This window comes from Medicago sativa, chromosome 5, assembly GCF_051527215.1.
Source record: "Medicago sativa cultivar Bolivia chromosome 5, Bolivia_mono, whole genome shotgun sequence".
Lineage (NCBI taxonomy): Eukaryota > Viridiplantae > Streptophyta > Magnoliopsida > Fabales > Fabaceae > Medicago > Medicago sativa.
In genome coordinates this window covers 8,402,113-8,426,053 of record NC_140753.1, presented here as the reverse complement: position 1 = coordinate 8,426,053, position 23,941 = coordinate 8,402,113, and the positions used below count along the sequence as shown (strand labels likewise).

At 31.6% G+C, this 23,941-nt stretch overlaps 2 protein-coding genes across 2 annotated transcripts; both read left to right on the top strand.

Annotated features, from left to right (window-relative positions):
• Positions 1-2,466: 2,466 nt before the first annotated feature.
• LOC146919710 (protein NONRESPONDING TO OXYLIPINS 2, mitochondrial-like) lies at positions 2,467-4,127 on the top strand. The gene is made up of 3 exons (XM_085713146.1): positions 2,467-2,722; positions 2,817-2,935; positions 3,865-4,127. The coding sequence occupies exons 1-3, from the start codon at positions 2,577-2,579 to the stop codon at positions 3,870-3,872; spliced, it is 273 nt and encodes a 90-aa protein (XP_085569272.1). The 5' UTR covers positions 2,467-2,576; the 3' UTR covers positions 3,873-4,127.
• A 17,151-nt stretch (positions 4,128-21,278) lies between these two features.
• On the top strand, positions 21,279-23,690 carry LOC146919709 (putative indole-3-acetic acid-amido synthetase GH3.1). Its single transcript, XM_085713142.1, has 3 exons — positions 21,279-21,697; positions 21,816-21,917; positions 22,064-23,690. The coding sequence occupies exons 1-3, from the start codon at positions 21,375-21,377 to the stop codon at positions 23,439-23,441; spliced, it is 1,803 nt and encodes a 600-aa protein (XP_085569268.1). The 5' UTR covers positions 21,279-21,374; the 3' UTR covers positions 23,442-23,690.
• Positions 23,691-23,941: the final 251 nt, after the last annotated feature.

Below are 23,941 nucleotides of genomic sequence, written 5' to 3'. Positions count from 1 at the left end.
GCTCAACTTGGCATCTTGTTAAATTCGACGTTGTTCCATCGCTATTCAGCCATCACGAATCTCTTATGCGGTGACGGTGGCGGCTTCAATGGCGAACTTGGATAGGCGGAGAAGCGGTGATGATGGGTTCGATCATACATAGTTGATTTGGGATGATTTGCTGCATAGTGGATTTTGTGAAAACTAAGAAATATGAGATGATATTTGGTCATGTTCTTCTCTCAGCTGTTGGATTAATCCAACCGTTCACATAGGCAGTAGCGGTCTGCTTGCCTTCAGACAAGTGTGTGGTTGCAATGCATTTCAGTGTGATGCACAGGGATAAACTTTTGTTTTGCACATTGAGGTGAAATTTGATCGTGACAAGTTGAGTTTTTCTTGGTCTGAATTATCTTGCATATTGTACAATATGATTTGTTGAATAGACATACAGTCTTTTATGTTTTGGATAGGTTAACATTTATTTGAAGTAAAAAGGTATAGAGTTTTGAACTTTTTTTGAGGGGGAATATAATTTTGAACCTGGAAAATATAATATGGCTATGGTAATAATATTGTAGTATCAATGCTTAGTTAATTATGTTACAGTTTTATTTTGGTTCTTTCTAGTTATACCTAAATGCCTAATGAACTTTCGGTTACACCATGTTAGGCAAAAACACCTTAGTGTTCTTTTGTCTTCCTCTCCCTTTTCAAATCTGTAACCAGATAAAACAACCTAGTTTGATTTCTTCTTAGATTTGAGAATGGAGTAGTATGTGCTTAACATGATAATGGTTGGTGTTATAAGCTGGAAACAAGTTTATCTAAAGTTGCTCATTCATGTATTTTATTAAGAGTGAATGTCCTATTCAACCCCTAAAATTTTCTCGAATTCTAATTTAGTCAACGACAAAAAATAATACTCAAATTAGTCTCTGAAATATTTACCCTGAAGTTAAATTAGTCTCTCTATTATATACTCGCTCCGTCCCTTAATGTAACCCCCATTTACTTTTTTCACATTTCTTAAGAAAAGCTGTCAGTGTAATTAATATGTCTGTTTTGTGTGTTAATATTACAAATTGTCCTTTGTTTGTATATGTATTAAATTTGATTTTTCAAATTTCAAGATAAGTTAGTAGTATTAATTAGGGGCATGTTTAGGAAAAAAATAATAAATGCATCTAGTAATTTGAAAAGGAGTTTACATTTAGGGACAAATATAAAATTAAATGGGTGGTTACATATAGGGACGGAGGAAGTATTAATTTGGTCCTCGTATAAACATGTCAAGGACTATTGAATTGAATGAATATTATTTTAAGATAAGATAATTTAGTCAGAGATCAAATTGGAATGCGAGACAATTGCGCAGACCAAATATCATTTTTTGCTTTGGGCTTTCAATACGGTCTGGACTTCGCCTAAAGGGAATTACTTTTCCCACCTCGTGGCCTTCTCCTGCGCCCTGTAAAATTTCCAAAAATGCCCTTGTGCATTCCGGATTTTAAAATCCGGATTCATGTTTACTATTTCGGATTTTATAATCCGGACAATTCTTATGTATAATCAGCTATCAAACTCTCTCACATTTCAGCAGTTTTGAGTTTTGCTTTTAAAAACAACAAAAAAAACTAAGTAAAAAATGCTAAAAACCTGTCAAATAAAATCCTAAAAATATAAAAATAGCACCAAAAAATTTTAAAAATCAAATAAAACTAATGCAAATTTTTTCGGATTTTTTTGAGAATATGAAAAATTTAAAAAAAAATAAAAATGGGTCTAAACGATGGAATTTTGGATTTTGAGGGGCGGAGTCCCATAAGAAGTCCCTTCTAAGGGAGTCATGGTCCTTGAATTTTTTCTGATTTTTTGGGGAAGTTTCGGAGCAATCCGATCAAGTAGCCCGAAAACCCGATTTTTGACTAAGAACCGGTAACAATGACCAAAAACAGAAAGATGAGAGTTAGGAAGATTAATCAGGGGCGTAGCCCTTCATATGGGAGGGGTAGCCTTTGCTACCCCAAAAAAAATATTATTCTTGAATTAGTCGGTATGTATTTATATTCGGCTACCCTAAATAATAAACATTGAGCTACCCCAAACAAGTTTAGTTGCAAAAATTAGCATAAATAATAAAGTAAAAAAAACTACTACAAAATTAATAGATTTATTTGTATTGGTTTGATACTTTCGGTCTCAATAACAACAATGAGAAACCTTTTTCAACAATAAAGATTATATAATCTGAAGTTCGGATTATATAATCCGAACTTTTTTACCTTGAAAAAGGGTGTTTAGGGGGTTTCCGGATTATGTAATCCGGATGTAATGTGCCCTATTTTTTACAAAATCTGAAAAAATCCGTTACTCATTTTTTTCACCCTTTAACAAAAGAATACAACATTCCGAATTATAAAATCCAGAATCTCAAGGGTATTTTTGGAAGAAAAAAAATAGGGCGCGCGAGTAAACCCACGTGTGGGAAGAGCAAATCCCTCGCCTAAATTATGCTAGCTTGCCAGTCTAGGGTTTAGTTTCTTTCTACTTCCAATTTCCTTGTTCCTTCAAAATTCCAAAGCAAAATCACAGAAATGGCGTGGCGTTCTGGATCTCTCTCGCGGTCTATTTTCTCCGCCGCAAGATCAATACCAACTCGTTCATCACTTCAACATTCTTCTACTTCTTCCATTCGTTCTCATCTTCTTCAACCTCGCCGCCCCCTTGTTACTGTCCCTAGGTAATGCAACTTGTTTAATTCTATCTTTTCTTTCTCCACTTTATTGTAATTTTTAATTTTCAATTTCATTTTCTGAATTTTTATTTTTTTTAAGGGCTTTGGGAATTCTCGGTTGCACGCAGTCGTTGATGCCGTTGCATAACGCTGATGCCGCGGCGCGCCTCACTTCTCACGGTTCCGTTGAATTGCGCGCTTGCTGCGAGTTGTCTCAGGGTAATATTTGCTTTCCATTTCTTACTTTCTTAGTATTATTGTAAGAGTTTAATCATTGTACATCGACAGTGTAATGTTACTTTACAAATGTAGTATTGCCTCGTGAATTAATGAATATTATTTCTAACGTCTGTTTTCATATTCGTTAATTGAAAGTTAAGAGATCATGTCAAAACAAAAGTTACATGGTAATATCTTGAATACAAATTGATGTAGAAATTAGAGATATAAACCATCAAATTTAAGTTGGGTGGTTGAAAGAAGGCCTTAGGTGTTTTACATAAAGTATCGTATTTTACGTGGTATATAAGTATCGCTTAAGCTGATACAATTGTAAGATCGATAATGTTGTGTGGGATGAAGTTTTGGACTGTGAACATGAGAGTAAAATAAGTGTAGCAGAGATGAGGACGTTGCATTGGATGTGTGGTAAGACTGGAGAAAGTTAGGTAGCATTTATCGTAGAAAAGATGGTGGAAACTCAACTTAGGTGGTTTAGGCATGTAGATAGAAGACATTCATATTATTTAGTTAGGAAAGTAGATCAAATGAATGATAATCAAATCACTAGAGGCAGATGAAGACGTAGAAAATTTTTAAGAATCAAATAACAGAATCCAACCTAAGAAGCAAATTCATGATGGTTTTAGTGATCCTTATCCTCTCTTTTTGCTCCTTTTTCGTCATCTTCACAGTTTCTTTATCATTCACCTTCTTATTTGTGACATAACATTCTTTTGATATATATTATTAGATATTAGATATATGTTTCTTTACCAAAAAAATTGGAAGAAATCAGTTTGTGCAGTTCTTTTGTCTATTCATTATACTTAGCTCTTTTTTTGCTGTTGTCTTCTTACTATATATATTTCTTAAATTAAATTGCTGCATCTTTTTTTCATTGTGGTATGTCTTTATGTGTTTAACAGGTACTTGAATTGATTTTACATTTATCAGCACTGGTTGTGCCTACATGTATGGTTGGATCTCAAATGGATGGCTAATGCTGTGAAGCATGAAGCATGAAGCTTTCTGTATTTTATCATTTTAATCAAAGTTAAATAAGTATATCTATCCATTCTTCTATAAAGATTTAGCTAACTTGTCAAGCTAATTGAAGGATATCAACTTTGTTTTGCTTTTATATCATCATATAATAATAATGCTGTCCGGGACTAATGTTGCATTGAAATTAAGATGTATAGATATTAATAATTGGTAGTGTCTCATTATCAATTGAGCTGTTACAAATTGCAATGGCTTTGCTCTTGATACAAATGCAAATGTTTTATAATTTTGGCCGAATCAGAGTTCCTATTGCCTACATACAAGTCCATTCTGTGTTTATCGTACTGTATTGGCACATTCTTGACACTGAACATGACTCAATTAGATCATTAAATTCTAAATATATTTCTTCACAATTTTTCTAAGAAAAACCAGTTGCTCCAAAACTCTAGATTCAGATTCAATCCCCTTCTAGACCCGGAGGCCGCTTGTCTAGTGTAAGGTTTTGAGAGTGACCAATAGTATGGATGAAGTTCATTATTGGTGCCCACTGCCTAGTGGTTCTTGCTTGGCTGTAATGGGTATAGCAACGATGAATTGAGATCCCTCCATTTCTTAGAAATGGAAATGGATTCTTTAAATTCAATTTATTTTCTCATGTTTTCTTAAGTGTCCATATCTTTACTTTTAAATCATACTTTTTATAAATTTTCTTTCTGTCTCCTTAGTAATGAAATAGATACTCATATCACATGAGAAGATTTCAATGAATTCTCTTGTGATATGAGTATCTATATCCCATCAATTTCTCAGCAACAATGATCTTGTTTGTCACACATATCGGAGACAATAGTCAAGAGATCTAATTGACAGATTGTGAGTGGATTGTTATGAAGCTTGACATAAGATGCACTAGTGATCCACGGTCGACGCTTCACGGGCATCTTCAAGGGTTCTGGAGGTTAGGTCACGAAGAGAAACAAGAGGGAGGAGGTAAATTGCACGGCCATTAGATTTTTCTTTATTATATTAAGCATCATTATTGTTTCTTTAATTTCATTTGTCAAATAATCTAATGGCTGAATTCACACATGGAGAACTGAGAAGTCTAGAATTTCAACCCCAGCCGCCGCAACGCTTAACCTCTTTTTCAGTAGCAAAAAATGTAAATAAAAATAATAATAAAGAGTATTACACAAACGCCTTGTTTTCAAGTTCAAACGAACGATATCAAACGCGTTGTAAAGCCACAATATGTAGGATCAACACTGCAAAAATATATAGAAACGCAAAAATTGGGCAACTCAATTTCAAACAGAAATTAACAATTGCCAAGTGCATCTACAAAACGAGTATTATTACGCAAGAAAGAGGGACATGATCACATGAAAGCTGCTTTTGCGTCGAAGTATAAATGTTAAAAAAGGATAAATTAGGTAAAATTAGTTTGAGTTTCTCTCAATTTGTTTAAGTGTATAATTTTTTTTATACATCCATCTAATTACTTCTCACAATATTTTATGAATTAATATAAAATGGTATTATTATGTTATTTAGTTGGATGTATATACGAACCTTTTTAGACTATCGATATTCAATGTACAATACTTGTAAAAAAAATGCATATAAATTGATAGTTTCAATTCTATTTTGTTTTTGAGATAAATCGAGCCACTACATAAATCTTATATAACAACTAAATTTTATCCCAGTAAGTGAAATCAGCTACGACATCACAAACTTTATAATTTTTTAATAATTTTTAAATATTAATACTATTAAGCATTCAATTTTTTCAATCCAAAATCTCAAAAATTTTACGAAATGAGTTCCACCAATAATAAATCTATATTACTTCATTTCATCAATAATTTATTTTTTTAATATTAAAATAAAATAGTAATTAAAGAGATGATGTATTTTGATCGGGGCCGGCCCTAGAGATCAAGAGGCTTAAAGCAAAAAATTTAATGTGGCCTTTAAAAATATATTTTTCTAATAGAATATTTGTATAAAATCAATTTTGTGGAGATCAAAATTTGAATTTATGACCCAGAGTAATTGAGGCCTTTTTAGTAATCAATTTTGTTATGCAAATGTCTGTAATTTATCTATCATATAATATACTTATAACCAAATTAATTTTTTAGAGGCCTTCTTTTTCACCCATAATTTTGAGGCCTAAAGCCCTTGCTTGGGTTGCTTGGCCCTTAGACCGGCCGTGATTTTGATGCATGAGTGACCAACAGATCACAATAGAGAGTGAGTGTTTATAAAAGTACTTAGGTTTTTCAATAAGCAGCCATTTTTCAAACGCCACAATTATAATCATACAATATTCTTTCTTTCTTTTTACTTAGATTTTTTTTCATGTTCCTCTCAATTGTGGTTTCAAGTTAGAGGATTGCAGTTTACCACAATAAATTGAGGATTTCATTCTTAGAAAAAAAAATTGATGAAATTTTCTTAGATGATTTCAGTCAGGACGTGGAACACTTTGGCAAGAATAAAATGATTGCTTAAACTTTAAGTTAGCCTATTTAAATTTACCTACTAACATAAACATTTTGTGGGACTATTTAAGAGAACTTATGAAAACAAATTACATTTTCATAAACTGTTTTCAACTCATTTTTATAAGCTATCCATGACAACATACGAAGATAACTTATAGTAACTTATACCAAAACAGTTTAATTTTATCACATAAATGACTTATAGATATTAAAAAAGATGAGTGCAACGGTACCTTTGAAGTTTGATTCAATATGTATTTATCATCCAATATTGTAATGTCATTTGTATATAGGGTACCAATACTCAATCAAAGTTCAATTCTCGTATAAAAAACTATACAACAATCGTTACTCTATAAACATTTAATTAAGATGTGTTTTTAAACATGGTATAAAGTATAAACATATCTATGTAGGTTGCTCATTAAAAAAATATTTCTGTCCCAAACACCCCAAATGATTGTATGCAAAATGATATATATTGTGAAAAAGTCATTGATATACTAATCGTGTTTAACACGCAGCTTATTTTACAATTTTCACTGTGATTAATATATATTCCTCATCTACTATAAAAAAAAAATATAAATATATATTCCTCATCAAGACAATTCAACAGCTACAATATTTTTAAAAGAAAACCCTATCCATAATTACATCAATATTTCCTTCTTCTCGTAAGTATCACATTTTTAAAAAAATTATTCCCTAAATAATTTTGACTTTTGAATGTAGTATCGAAGAGTTAGGTAGCTCAATTAATTTGATCCAAGAGTTAAAAACTTAATAAGTAAAAAAGATCATCTTTTCAAGTCCTAACTAATAAAAAAATGTAGTATTAATTTTTTTCTCTCCTTCAATTGTATTCTTTTAATTAATTTTCATACATCACTTATAAGTCGATATGTTTCACTCTATATTTATGATAGCGGATTACATAAATACTTGATACATATAGTAAAAATACTATTTTTTTAATTTTTACTTTTTAAAAAAAAGTTATATGAAATAAGCAAATGTGATGTGAAACAAATTAAGTAGCATCTCCTTTCTTTTTTATTGTAATTTTTGTTTTCTCTCTACGTTAAATAACTAAAATTAAATCGATAAAATATCAATTAATTTGTTTTAAATATTAAAAACGTCAATATGAACAAAATTTTCATATAAATGAAGAGATGGAAAGAGTAGTTAAGAAATAATGGAGGGAGTCTCTCTCAAAAAAAAAAAAATAATGGAGGGAGTGAGTAGATAAAAACAATCTTACCCGCGTACTAAGCACATGGATATGATTCTTCACGGAAATTTTTGTGATATTTGATAAGATCGAGAGCAATTAGAATTACTTTTTTTGTTTTTTGAAAGTGACCTTAATAATTTTCATTAGCCTTTTTAAAATTTTAATGACAAATGAAAACGACATTATATAGTAACGGTAATAAGGAATCAACAAATAATTACATGATGATCTATGCAAATCCCTTATGAATGAATAGCCTATTTAAATATTCTTCATCCTATACTACGTAATTAATTAAGATAGTTTACACTCATTGCATAATACTTGTCGGCTTGTCGTTCTGTTTGTGGTTATTTATCTTTCAATAATAACCTTCTAATTTAGATACCAACTGTTCTAACATCTAAGGACACTTTATTTTATACCAAAGTACAATTAGGAAAAAAAATGTCACTAATTTGGAAAGAGAATCAAATGATTTAAATCCTTATGTCTCTTCTTATAGGCCTATGGAGAATAACCCCTACAGATTTAACAAGAAAACTTGCTCACTTAATTATTCTTAGTTGCAATGCATTTGTTTACGACCCAAAAGGAAAGAAAGCAACAACAAAAAAATAGTACACAAATTTTTTATTTAAGAAGTTAAATTAGCCCATCAAAATTGACACAAGAGAGAATTGAACTTGAAACCTTGAGGAGAAAATTAGTACACAAATAATGAAGGAATAATTATCATTTTGTTTATTTTGTGTACTTAACAAAATGATAATTATTCCTTCATTATTTGGTAAGCAAAACACAAAACAATTAACCCCGTGTATCAATGGATCATTCAAACATTTATTTATACCGACAACCAATAAAAACTTAAGATTTTGCCACAACGTACATACAAATAATCTCGAAATGTTCTTAAAAAAAACCACGTACATACAAATAATCTCGAAGTGTTCTTAAAGGAGTACATTACTTTTATTGGATGACACTAGTGCATTTTTATTTATAGAAATGTGTTTACGTTGTCGAAACAATTTTTATTTTATTTTTGCATTTTTTAGAAGATGCGTTCATTGTAAATTACTGATAAGAAGATACTAGACTTTGTAAAAAAAAAATACTAGACTTTTAAAACTAGTCAGTGTGAATGAAAGAAGATTATAAAAGTTTTTTTCTTCTCGTCAACAAATAAAATTGATTAGCATGTATGATTAAACAAAGATAGAGTCCAACGGGCAAGGCTTCATGCGATGCCAATTTCTTATCTCACATTCTTCTCTTCTCAATGATTTACTACATTTCAGATTTCATTTTCCAAAAACAAAAAATGCATTCAAAACCTTATATTTTTTTGGATTTTAAAATTCAGAAGTGAATGCGCAATAAATTGAGGGGCCGATAAGAAATTCAATCTCGCAATTCATTACAAATTAGGGTTTGCCCTTCTCACTCCAATCTCAAGTGCTAAAGACTCACAGACAGGGTGATTAAGTCCCTTACACAACCCGTTAGGAATTATTGAACTTTGAGAGATGAAAAAACGAATCTGTTACTTGCCCTTTACGTCAAATGCCAAATTTCTTATGCTGTTTTCTTTCTCTAGATATTTGATAAAATCTTACCCGATAAAGAAGATGATACTATTTTTAGTCTTCTGTTTGATAAAGTTGTGCCTGAAAAAAAGTCGTTTGTCTCACTAATTTAAAACCCTACTATTTTAATGTAGACACACATGACTTGGAAGATAAACACGTCTAAAATAAGTAAATAATTTGACTCAAGTGTCATGAGTTAATTTTAGCTAAGCTTAAATAGTTTTGGTAGTACTCAAATTTATCTCAATGAATTTCTTGTCAAATTTTAAATTTATTGAAATAGAAAAAAAGTCCAATTTCAAATCCATCACGTCTCATTTATCCTAAAGACCAGAGAATAAAAAAACGACTTTTAGACACAAAGTTTGATACCAGATTAAACTTATGATTTTGATTTATTATTAATATTTTTTCTCTTCTCGAATGATGATGAAAACAAGTTGCCTTTAAGTGTATTTTATATGATGACAAAATTTGCTAACTCGGAATATATTTTATATGGTATCCCATAATATGTCAATTTTGTGTTTAAATAAAAGAGCTCTAAGAAAAAGTAATACATTTTGTGCAAAAACATACATTACTTTTCACACAAGCATAAAATGTCGGGGGCCATGACGATCATGGAAAAAATAACAGGTAAATGCTCTAGGACCGTAAGTGAAGGAGATGTCATATTTCTACTTAAAATCTTAAGAAATTAGGTATAATCTAATATTTTATTTATTCATAAACGATGTAAGATTTAATCACTTAAACTCGAAACCCAACCATCTCCCCACAACCACAAGTGTGAGTTTCCATCTCTTATGAGAGGATCCACTCCCACACCCAAACCAAGGCTCTGATACCATTTGTTGGAGTTTGAGGGTCATTGAAGCAACAAGAGGTTAGATACTCCAAGATTACAAGATAGAGACATCGTATCTTTACCCAAAACCTTAAAAAATTAGGACTTAACCACATTCACACTTGAATCCAACATAAAATGTATAGTCTCTTTCACTTGGACGCAGGACCACACCTTTAAATGTTCACGTAGCTTTTTTTTGACAGTGTAATTTTTCTCGTAATTGATCACCTGACGAGCACAATTGTGGCCACAATGCATGTATCCATAATTTTACATTAAAGATGAAGATCTCGTCGATCACAATTGTACTATCAATCACAATTTAAAACCTTGACCATATTTGAACCCAAAAAAACCTTGTTCACATTATATCATGATCGAGTAATCATGAGCAGGTTAATGAGTATGTGAATAGTTTTATATTGCAAATACATTTAATAGTCTCATATAACCCGGCTAATTATAGCTATAGGAAATTTGTCAACAAATAGGGACAGGCCTTCATTATTATTTAGATCTTAAAATAAAAAAGCTAAGAGCTAGATAGATATTTGTGCTTTTTCTAATTGATTCGCATCCAAAGTTTCAATGCTGAATTGCAACTTGGCAAAGAAGTGTAATTCTTCTACACAGGGATGAATTTATGCGAATAAATTTTCAACGAGAGTATCAACACTTTGATATCATCGAACAACCAAATTACAGAAATGCTTGTTTGAGTGAAGACATGAAGCACACATGGTTTAGCCATTATTGTGTTTTTTTAATATCCTTCAAAAGTTTTTTTGTTTTTGTTTTTTCAATATATCGGTATTTTTGTCCTTTTTTGTGACTAGGATTTGTCTTTTAAATTGTATTTTTTATAAGAAGTCTTTTAAATTGTATTGGTGAGTTATTTAATTTAGTCCTCCACTAAAACTTTATCTATTTTAGGTAGCTTATGCTCTTCCTTGGTACTTTAGATTTTTGTTTGAGATATTGGCATTAAATCAACTGGAATGGTTTTCAATAAATATTCATGTGTCTTCATGTTGATGAATTATCTCTGCTCTGATTGAAATTTTTTGTACTTTGTAATCCTTTGTGAGATAGACCAAAAGCTATAAAGCTTTTTTTTTTTTATGATGACATTCAATCAATATTGCATAATAATTCGATAAATATCTTTGAACTACTTGCAATAAAGTTGTTTTGTTTGCTTCTTCTAACAGAGAACTTGGTTACCAATTTTGTACAACTCTTTGACCGATGCAACTTATGTCATTTTTCATACTTAGAGGTTTGGTCCCTTACATTGAGAAAGTGTGCCTTAAATTTAAAATTTTGAATACTATAGCTTCTCGGTTTAGTTTTTTTTATCAACAATACTTTACCACAGTATCATAAGCTGCCAACTATAAATGAAATCTAATGTTCTTTTTCGGTGGATAAATGTTGCCTTTGTAGTAGTGACCAGTTGCATACATTAGTTTCTCATTTATACAGGGCCGTCTTAACAAATTCATGGGCCCAATTTTAATTTTATAAGGGATGCAAAAAAAAAAAAATCTGGGCCCCAAAAAAAATAAATAAGTCATTTAAAAAAAATATAAAAAACACACTTTGGTGGGTCTTGAACAAAAAAAATATAAAAAACACACTTTGGTGGGTCTTGAACACATGACCTCATACTCAACAAAAGGTAGCCTTGCCACTGATGCAAGCTGTACAAATTAAAATAATTTGCTTTTAATAGATATATATCCATTATTTTCGTGTCTTACATACAAAAAAAAAATATTTTTGGCCCCAAAAAATTGGAGGCCCGGTGTCGTCGCCCAGCCTCGACGGGCTATGGGCCGGCCCTGCATTTATAGAACAAGCTGCCAACTATAAATGAAATCTAATGTTCTTTTTTGGTGGATAAATGATTTACTGCTAATTCATGTTATTAAAATAGACATGTGTTTTAGACGATTTCTTTAAAAAAATGCGTTTTAGACAATTTATCAATCATCATTGGTAAATTGAGACCGCTAATTATCTAAAAAACATAGGATATTGACACCGTAATGCATACATGTGCATCAACTTTAATGTATATAACCCCTCATTGATTAACATTTTTCAACATATATTTAACTCTTAATCGACGTTGTGGGGAAGCAAAGAAAAAAAACAGAGACATTTATCCTACTTGTGCGCCATGCCTCGTATTAGTGTTAGATAGATGTTCAACACAGTCCAAAGAGTGTTGAAGTAAAGAAAAAACCAACTTTTTTCGACCGTTGTTTGAGTTGTTCGACACGTGTCTTACGAGTGTCATAGAAATGTTGGACACTAACGCCTGTTAGACACCACGACATCTCTAAGTCCTAGTAGTGTTTATACTTCATAGATTGTCTCTCATAAATAGTCTTATATATGGAGTATACATGAGATGCTTCAAGGTTTAAGCACTCTCAATCAATCAATCATATATCATATATCATGTTTAAGACAGCGTACCTAAGCATTTATCAAATATCACCGATCTATTTCCATTCTAAATTTAGCACTCTCAATCAATCATGAGTTATGATGTGCAAACCAAAAATTTCATTTTGTATTTTGTTACTCCCTCCGTTTCAAAATGAGTGTCGTTTTAGGTGTTTACACACATATTAAGAAATTCAATGATTAAGAGAAAGAGAATGGTTATTTTACCAAATTATCCTTATTAACTATTGGTTAGTTTTAAAAGTAATACTTTGGAAGTAGTGTGCAGAGTATTAATTGGAGGGTACAATTGAAAAGAAAAAGTTATTATTGCATTGGAAACTGAAAGCGACACTCATTTTGAAACAATTTTTTTTTGCTAAAGCGACACTCATTTTGAAACGGAGGGAGTATTATATTTTTAATTAAGTGACATGTTCTGCTTTGGTTATTAGTTGCAAATAAGGTTGATGTTTTAATTAAGTGACCCAGTACCTTGAAGCATAGATGACAAATCCCATTTTTCTTAGGTAGTATATAGAGGCCAATTGTGAAAAGCTTAGCGGTGAACACGTCACGTAATTAAAAATACTATGTCATGTGAATATGTATTCTTTTTTGAATTTGTTAATGCATTGCTAAATTCATTTTGTATACCATGCAATCTTACTTCAGGTTCGTTGGAATGCCCGTGGTCAACCAGTTGGGGAAGAAAGGCAGGGTTTTGTCAGTTACATTGGAATCGTTCGTCGGGAGGTTCCAATTAGTATGGAAAATTGGAGGAAAAAACCAAGGTTTTGTTAGTTAATTTAGGTTTGTCATCGTTCATATATATACGCATTGTGTCTAGACTTTGAATTTTTATGCAAGAGTACATTTGATGTCATTGGTAATTAAGTTTATGTCAACACATTATTGTTGTTTATTTCTATTAATGGATGATTAGTGTTTCTGATAAGTATGTATATTTTTTTCTGGTCAATACCTAATTATGATGCATTTAGGTGTAAATGTAATTTTAAAAATAAAAAAATAGGACTTTTTTTAGCGCTTTTATGAAAGCGCTATTAAAGGGGGGATAATTAAGACCGAGCATTGCGAAAAACGCTAAGAAACATCTGTATAAAAGTAGCACAAAAATAAGGCTATATTAGCGCTTTTTTAAAAGCGCTATTGAAACACTGCTGTTTAATAGCGTTTCAAAAGCGCTATTATAGGCTCCTGACCTTTTATAGCGGGGGCTTTATTAGCGCTTGAGAAGCGCTATTAAGAGCCAAAATAAGTGTTATTAAAGGGGGTATTTTGTAGTAGTGTTTGGAAACTTTTAAGTCTCACACAAAGATAGCTCGATTGGTGAGTTAATATACATAGAAAATTGTAAGAACAAGGTTCAATGTTTAAACCCTTCAAACTAACATAATTAATAACTTAAAACTTATATTTGTATATAAAAACAAACAAATTCATTTAGATTGAGCCAAAGTCCAATTCATCAACGAACCGGGTAACCATAAATCATAAGCTCTTGAATGAACCACAATATAGACACGCTTAAGTAGGGCCATTGATCCTATCGAAACCATTTGATTTGAATCCCATTATGATTTGTCTACAACTATCTACGAAAACAATAGACCAAGCTAGGGTTTTGGGTCATAAAACCCTAATCCTTCAACTATAAAGTCTATACTCATGGTCTAGGCCTAGACACACACTTTTCTAACCCTAAAACTTCACATTCACAACGTTTTCTTACGTGATCATCACATTGTTTGCATGTACTCCCCCTCCATGGAGCTGCTCTTCAACATCCACGACCTTCAACCTTTCAACATACTGTATTATTTTTTTGTTGACAGACTTGCATACTGTCTTGAATGGTCTAATATTATTGCACCAAGACATACAATTATTTTTTACAGCAACCCCACCAAGACAAACATAAAATCATAAATTTGTGCGGTGCTTAATTTAAAAATGATTAAATTGATGGAGGTTCTTGATTTATTTAATAGACTAAACTATTCCATTCCACAAATTTAAAAGACTGGTATTTGGCCCCTATAATGTCAATGAGAGAAATGCAGATTGAGTCATTGTTTCTATTTTATAACACATGCAACTTATTCAAATTGGATATTTCTTAACGTCACCACTTACCGTAATCTATAATGTTCACGTAAAATCCATTAATTCCAGTCAATAAATAGTAGTCGCCAACAAGGCCTAGGGTGGAATTTGACCATGTGTTTCTTTTGTTGCACAACGGGAAGTTTAGTCAAAAATTAATGTTATGAGCTTATACGACACGAGGTTCCCTTTGGTGGATACTTTGGATTTTATTTTTTTAGTTATTTTAATCTTTGTTGTTGATTCTACCACCACCATAACTTGTGCACCCATAACTCTTTGCTGCTCTAAATTTCTCAAACTGAAATTGACTAAGAATCTTTCAATGATCGACGTAAGAAATTATTGTCAAAAACGTGCACTCAAAATTATTATAGCGCATGCGGAAGATCATATATTCAACTTTATATTTTTGACTCAATCAAATCTTCTACTCACTCCGTTTCAAAATGAGTGTCGCTTTAGCCAAAAAAAATTGTTTCAAAATGAATGTCACTTTCAGTTTCCAATGCAATAATAACTTTTTCTTTTCAATTGTACCCTCCAATTAATACTCTGCACACTACTTCTAAAGTATTACTTTTAAAACTAACCAATAGTTAATAAGGATAATTTGGTAAAATAACCATTTGCTTTCTTTTAATCATTGCATTTCTTAATATGTGTGTAAACACCTAAAATGACACTCATTTTAAAACGGAGGGAGTACTTATCACTCTCTTCTCTCTCATTTATAGCTATTCTACCTTTCTTAATTGCAATTATTTTACCTTTCTAAATCTCTTAGTCTAGTTCCCTACGGTCTAGGTGCTATGTTAATTATTGAATTAAAAAAAAAAAATTATGGACGATATTGTGTGAATGTACGAAAAAAGTGTCAGTATGTATCATTACCATTGAATTAACACTTGGTCTTGCCATCATTATGTTTTCAACGGAGGAAAAAAATTGTTGAACATATCAAAGTTTCTACGTGACTTCCTAATATTTACATTGTAATGGTTGGGATGGGATTTTCATGATACATGTGAATGTGATCTAGTACGGAGCATCTTATTATAAAGACAAAATTGTTAAAGTGAATTGCTGACTTGGGGCATTTTTTTTTCTTTCCACTAGACGTGCATTGTTGCTAATGTTTTGTTCGACTTTTACGTGTGTCAAAATTTATTTTGAAGATGTTTAATTGATTCTGATAGATTTGGTTGTTTTTTTAAATGAATTGATTTTGTCCTTAGTATTGATTTTATTTAAATAGACTTGTATAGTTTTTTATTATAGAATTGATTTTTATATACAAAATTATAGTTTAACTCACTTTTACATGAATGCATTTAATCACAAATCATTTTATCATTGACTCACTTTTAGTCATAATCATTTTATAGAATTAATTAATTGAAAATCTTATCACCACAAAGCTAAACATACACTTATTTAGCTTCTTGTTTTCACAACATAGAGGGATCCAAACGCACAATTGTGGTGGCAAGATGCACAACCAAACAACCACTTGGTTTTCTTTAGGAGTTTGAAGGGGAGGGGGGAGGGCTTTACGGGGTGAAAAATATAGGAGAAAATTGAGAAATCTTAAAAAAAATTGAAAGTGTTTTTTTTTTAAGAATTGATTCATATATTTTTTATTTTAACAATATCATAACAAGATATATTAAATTTGTAGAATTCATTTAAACTCTTTAAAACCTCCTAAAACCTTCTTCTAATACAATTTTTAAGCTCCCCAAATGAGGAGAGTTTTGTATCATGAAGAAAAATGAACTCCCCCAAAGCTCTCCTTTTTAAATGTTCTTTATTTTTTCCACTTGCTCATTCTTTTTTTCCAAAACTCTTTTAAACTTGCAAACAAAACCTTCCACTTGCTCATATTGTACTTTCATTCAGATGTTACGATATCAACATAAGCATCGTTAAAAGAAATCAACACAAATTTTATATAATGTTGATTAACTAAATCTCCTCTCTCGTTACCTTTATCCACACGAAGTAAAATTTAAGTGGTTCATCAAGAAATAATTATACTGATGCATATATAAAATTGAATTATATGCATCTCCACTGAATTTTCGCAAGATTGTCTAACTTTTGCACCCTTCATCTTTTCTAGGATACGTATCTGTGAAGTATCTTATAAGTTTTTTTTGTGTATATGTGTAGTATCCTGTAAGTATCCGATAAAATATTTTTCTAAAATTAAAATAACTAATTTCAATTTTTCGTGGGTACGTATCCGCAAATATGCAAATATCCACAAAATATTATTATCAGATACGTGGTACGTTCCTTCAAAAAAAAAAAAAAAGATACGTGGTACGTCTTCATGTTTAGATTATCAGAAATTCATGAATTTTAACACACAAATTTTTGGTTAAACTAACTTTTACAAGAATATATCTAAACACAAATCACATTACATTTTTAGTCAAAATCAAATTTACAGAATTAATTTATTCAAAACCAATTCATGTTACTGCATAACCAAAATATATACTTAACAATTTTGTGTAATAATGGATTGAAGTACTTCTTGTATTGCACGGTTTACTGTATATGTATTTATTTAGTATTTGCTTATATATAGAAAAGATAAAAATTGTTTTTACACTTTACATAATGTGATGGGTAAAAAGATGATTCGGACTTGTTGCCTGGTTGGCATGATGTGATTTGATCAATTTGGAGTATGCGTAGTAAAAATTAACTTTAGTGTGCTCCTTTTGATTTCTTTGGTGTTATATGTTGTGAAAGTCACATTATGGACTTGGACCTGGTTAAAGAGAAACACTTGTGTGGACCATGACTAAGAATTTTGGTTTAGTCACACACATAAGTTTTATTCCTTCTCTCTCTTCTCTTCTCTCTTCTACATATGCTCTCTCTTCTCTCTTCTCTCTTCTCTCTTTGTGTGTGACCAAACTAAAATTCTTGGTCTTAGTCCACAGAAGAATTTCTCCCTGGTTAAAAGCCAAGAAGGATATTACTATAATTTTTACTATTTACTATTTTTTGACGTCAAGGATAGGAGTATCATTGTTCATGACTTGACTTCATTCTAATATTGGTGTGGTGTATTATAAAAATATAGTATTACTATTACTCCAAGAGGGTGCAGAAAACAATGTCATGGTAAAGGCCAACTCACAACAATTTCACCTACTCCTTTGGATATTTGAGTTTGAGTGTCACCACTTGTGACATTGACCGTGTAAAAAAACTTCGATTTCTAAATTCTAACCAATCAAATTAGAAAGCAGTAATGATTCATATCCTTATTGCGTCACCATTCATGAGACAACTGGAACGAGATGCTTTTATTTTACTACTATTATATGGTGATTATGACCGTAACTATTCCTTAACTATACGTAGCACTTTTTTAAAAAAAAATTCTTCTTCAATGATTCTTCTTCATATCCTTATAAGTTATACGTACGTAATTAAACTATTCTCTTAATAATTTTTTCTTTGTTTCAATTCCAAACACTCAACATTCTACTGTGTGTTTTGCTTCTGGTGTGTGTTTGAACGGAATCCATTGTAGTTCCAAACAAATACTAAATCTTTTTTGTAACATACATTTAAGGCGGGGTTTAACATGGGAAAGGGGAATTGTTTCCCACCATGGGAAAGTTTTTTATGACCATTAGATTAATTAGGTGTACATATTTTATAATAGACTGCCTGTATTATATTTTTTTTCTTTCTCTTTCATATTGTCTTCAACCCATGAATACCAAAATTTTGCAGAGATCTGAAATCCATGTTTTACCATAGCCTTTCCAGGTAACATTCATAAACTCAAAAACACATTGATTCTTGGCCTTTTTTGCAAGAACCTTAAAACACATGCAAATAAAAATCACCAATTCTAAGAATAAAAAAGTGTGGGAACATTAATGAACAAAAAATCAAGTTAAAAACAAACATCAAAAGTTGCTCACGGCAATGGTTTTGATTTTGTTTTCCTATGAATTAACTTGTTTTGTTTGTAACTTAATTGTTCAACAAAAAATTAAGTAAAAAATCGAAAATAAATTTTGTTGTGTTTCATGAAATAATTATATGACTTTTGGATTATAACACTCAGAATCTTGTTTGTTCATAGGAAAACAAAATCGAACATTAATGAAGAAAACATTAAGTTAAAAACAATCATACAAAATCTGCAATGGTATCTCTTGTTAATTGTTCTTTAATTTTATTTACTGGGTGTTTTAAGAACAACGTGATGAAGATGGAGTCAGTGGTGGTCAATAGCTGGAATTTGAGAGGTTGTTGTTGGGTGAGTAGAGACATGGAGGAAAAAGAAGGATGATGGAAGACAACGTAAAAATAATCTAGTGTTGAAAGACTATGACAATATTATGTTCCTTACATTATCTAATGGTCATAAAAAACTTTCCCATGGTGGGAAACAATTCTGCTTTCCCATGTTAAACCCCACCTACATTTAATTGGTATATATTATTTCGTAATCAATAAGTAACTCTTCCCATAGGTAAAAAAGAGGATATATAAGCACAAAAGTTTGGTATAGTAGTAAAAATACAACATCAAATTGAGGTATCACCCACCACCATAAAAAATTTGGTGGGACAAAAGTTTGGCATTGTGTATGATTCATTTTGGAACGTTGGTCCAAAAACCAGCAGATACCATATTTATATTTTTAACGCAATATTAATTTGTTTTTTTATCCAATGTTTTTCTTGGCAAATCTCTTTCACTAGAAATTAACATTTTAAACACGTCAACCTGTAAAAAAAATATCTTCTTAAACACGTCAAGACTTATGTGATTTTGCTCAAAAAAAAAAGAAGAAAAAAGACTTACGTGATTATGTATTTAATAAAATTAAATGCTAAATATTGAGTTTCTCTATCACGTTCACGTCTTTATTTGTGTGCTAAATAAAACATTAATTGCATACCCGTGTGCTAAAAATTCTTTGGTGATTACAACAAGCACGTTTGTACGGATGATTACAACAAGCATGTCACAGGAAATCTAGCGGAATTTTGGTTGATATTTGAAACCAAGCTAAAGTCCACATGCATATATTTCCATACTTTTCTATTTTCTTATTAACTATTCAATAATATATGATTATTACTTCAAAAAATAAATATGAGTATTATTCATTGGTTTTCAATATTATTTATTAGTTCTTTCAAAAAAAAAATATTACTTATTAGTTAGTCTACTCAATTTTTTTTTACTATTTCTTTTGTTTTAAATATAATCAATCTTTTAAATATAATTTTTTTCATAATATATTGTATTTCATATTTGATATCAAACATATGATTTTATTGTGCTTTTTTTAGTATTAATTAATAAAATAGTTTACAATTTGTAATTTGGATATTCATAAACCAATTAAATTAAACCGCATTAAATTAGATGGTTCTGATAAGATTTTTTTTAAAATCATTCAATAGCAAATTGTGAGCAGTTGTACCTTTATATATGTTCAGGGTTGATCCAAGGTTCGAAATTCTCAATATATGAGGCTCAAAAGCACAAAGGTCTAACATGCCAGGATCTTGTTCAACAACCTTGTACACTATCCAATATGTAATCGCCGCTGGACGACTAGCTCAGAATACCCCATTTCATAAAACTTCAAACAGCAAGTATTTGACACGACAAATTGACATTAATGACACACCATATGCAGTAGGGACTTCTCAATAACGCTCCAACGGCTCCGCACCCAAGTCTATAAAAGGAATTCTTCACCTCCAACTCAAGATACACACTATCCCTCCTCTTAATACCTCTCATTCTTTACTCTCATACTGATTTGACCGTCATAATGTTTTTAAGTAACAAACAACTTCAAGCTTTGATGGATTGTTCCTCAGCCAACATTTGTCATAAATTTGAATAAGATTAGGTTGAAATTTTACCTCAAAGCTTATCCTATATTGAACCATGAATGCCATACTATGTAATTGTAAATTTTATAACTAAAACCACACATTTTATGGAATAAACAACACTCACGAATTTTAAAATAAAAATAAAAAACAAACTACACTAATGAATGTATATTCTGTTAAGAAGAAGAAAAACACAATGTTTTTTCATTTACAGCAATTATTCTTTATTTGCCGTAACAACTCTAAACTTAATTAACTTTGGCCTGTCCCTTGCCTAAACCAAATGGGCTACGATAATTCTTTAAGCCGGCACATATCACTTTCAAAGGGTACCAAACCCTGCAACGAAATGGCCGTGACGACTTAGCCTAAGACAATTTTATGCTGACATGGCAACACATGTGGACCCTACCTGTCGGCCACAATCCCTTCATCTCTACGTGTTTCTGGTCCCACATGTCTCCCTTTGATGTTCACAATAACAATTGCTTTTAATTTTTTGTCTCCTTAATTCACCATTAACTCCTTCAACGTCCTTCCAAAAGTACTCTATTTGGTCCGGCTTGTCCACGTGGCTAACTATTATTACTGGACCATGATGACGTGGCTATAAATACCCCTTCACCCTTCATGCATTCTTCATTCATTCTCATCTCATTCTCATATTTCCTCTTTCTTTCTGTTTCATACAACTTTCATTCACTCTTCTTCGTTTTCTTTTGAGATTTCATTTCATCATGGCTGTTGAATCTGAAATCCTTTTGGAACCACCTTCTTCTGTTGATGAAAAGAGTCTAAACAATGCTCTTGAATTCATTGAAGAAATGACAAATAACACTGACTCAGTTCAAGAGAGAGTTCTCTCTGAAATTCTTGCACAAAACGCAGAAACTGAGTACTTGAAACGATTTGGACTTAACGGTGCCACTGATCGTGAAACATTCAAATCCAAAGTTGCTGTTATCACCTATGAAGATCTTTTACCTGATATTCAACGCATTGCTAACGGTGACCGTTCTCCAATCTTGTCCTCTCATCCAATCTCAGAGTTTCTTACCAGGTTCATATTCATTGATACTCATTAATATTTTTTTCATTAGTTAATTTATTCATGTAAGTTTTTCAGTTATGTTATAATGAGTGTGTAATTAATGAAATGACGTGAATGAAAATTACAGTTCAGGAACATCTGCTGGTGAAAGAAAATTGATGCCTACTATTCATCAAGAAATGGACCGTCGTCAGTTATTGTACAGCCTACTCATGCCAGTGATGAACCAGTAAGTTGTTTCTGTTATAGTACTAGCAAAATATCCGTGAGTTTATTATATTGTAGTGATAATTATACTACTGTAATAACTTAGCTTTTTTTAAAAGTTAGTATTAGTTTGTTAATTAAATACTGTTTCTTAATTGGGTTCAACAGATATGTTCCTGATTTGGACAAAGGAAAAGCACTTCACTTTCTTTTCATCAAAGCAGAAACAAAAACTCCAAGTGGGTTAGTGGCACGTCCAGTTCTAACAGCTTACTACAAAAGTGAACAGTTCAAGAAAAGACCATTTGACCCTTACAATGTGTTAACAAGTCCAAATGAAGCTATCCTTTGTCTGGATTCATTTCAAAGCATGTATACTCAGATGCTTTGTGGCCTAATCATGCGCCATGAAGTTCTTCGAGTCGGAGCGGTTTTCGCTTCCGGGCTTCTCCGAGCCATTAGGTTCCTTCAGCTCAACTGGGCTGAATTAGTCCATGACATTGAAACAGGAACCCTAAACCCAAAAATCACTGATCCTTCTATCAAACAGTGCATGTCCAAAATACTTAAACCGGATCCCGAACTCGCTAATTTTGTTACAAAAGAATGTTCAGGAGACAATTGGGAACGTATAATCCCAAGAATCTGGCCTAACACAAAGTACCTTGAGGTTATTGTCACTGGTGCTATGGCTCAATACATTCCAACCCTTGATTATTACAGTGGTAACCTTCCAAAACCATGTACAATGTATGCTTCATCTGAATGTTATTTTGGTCTTAACCTTAAGCCTATGACAGAACCAAATGAAGTGTCCTACACCATTATGCCAAACATGGGTTACTTTGAATTTTTACCACATGATGATTCATCACCTATAACCCTCTCACGTGACTCACCTCCAAAGCTAGTAGACCTTGCTGATGTTGAAATCGGTAAATCTTACGAGCTTATAATCACAACTTATTCAGGTCTTTGCCGTTACCGAGTTGGTGATATTCTTCAAGTGACCGGATTTCATAACTCCGACCCCCAATTCAAATTCGTCAGGCGAAAGAACGTCTTGTTGAGTATTGATTCGGATAAAACAGACGAATCGGAGCTTCAAAAAGCTATTGAAAATGCTTCTGAATTGTTGAAAGAGTTCAAAACAAGTGTTGTTGAATACACTAGTTTTGCTGATACAAAATCCATTCCTGGACATTATGTTATCTATTGGGAGCTTTTGATGAAGGATTCGTCTCATCCTCCAACAGAAGAAGTGTTGAATCAATGTTGTTTGGTTATGGAAGAGTCATTGAATTCAGTTTATAGACAAGGAAGAGTAGCTGATAATTCAATTGGACCATTAGAGATACGTGTGGTGAAAAATGGCACGTTTGAGGAACTAATGGATTATGCAATATCGCGTGGTGCAAGCATTAATCAGTATAAAGTTCCTAGGTGCGTGAGTTTCACTCCTATAATGGAACTTCTTGACTCTAGGGTGGTTTCGGTTCATTTTAGTCCTTCTCTACCTCATTGGACTCCAGAACGACGTCGTTGAAGGATTTGTCTAATAACGTGTATAGCATGCAGCATGCATAGCACGAGATCTTTATAATAATGTTAGTAATAATAATAAAAAGCAAAATGGGAAATTTGCTAGATGGAGATGTAAGATAAATGTGTGTTAGTGTGTTAAGTGTAGTTAACTTGTTGTTATGATCAGTATCAGATCAAAGATTATGATTAAGTATGTGTAATTTGGGGTGTAATTTTTTGTTGATTTGATATATCAAAAGTATGTTCCCTATTTTTGCTTTTGAATGTTTTTATTTTTCCTTTTTGTTTCGGCTTTGATAAAAGTAAGTTTTATGCCCTTTAGCTTCAATGGTTTTCAAATGGGGGTGCAGGATGTAATTGTTGTGATGTAAATGTTTGGTTGTTTTTAATCTAGAAGTGATGTATCTCTTTACATTTAGAATTTTAAAAAAACGTATTAAAGCTAATATAATCGAAACCGCTCATGTTTAGTGCGTTTGGATTTGATAGAAAGGTTGAAGT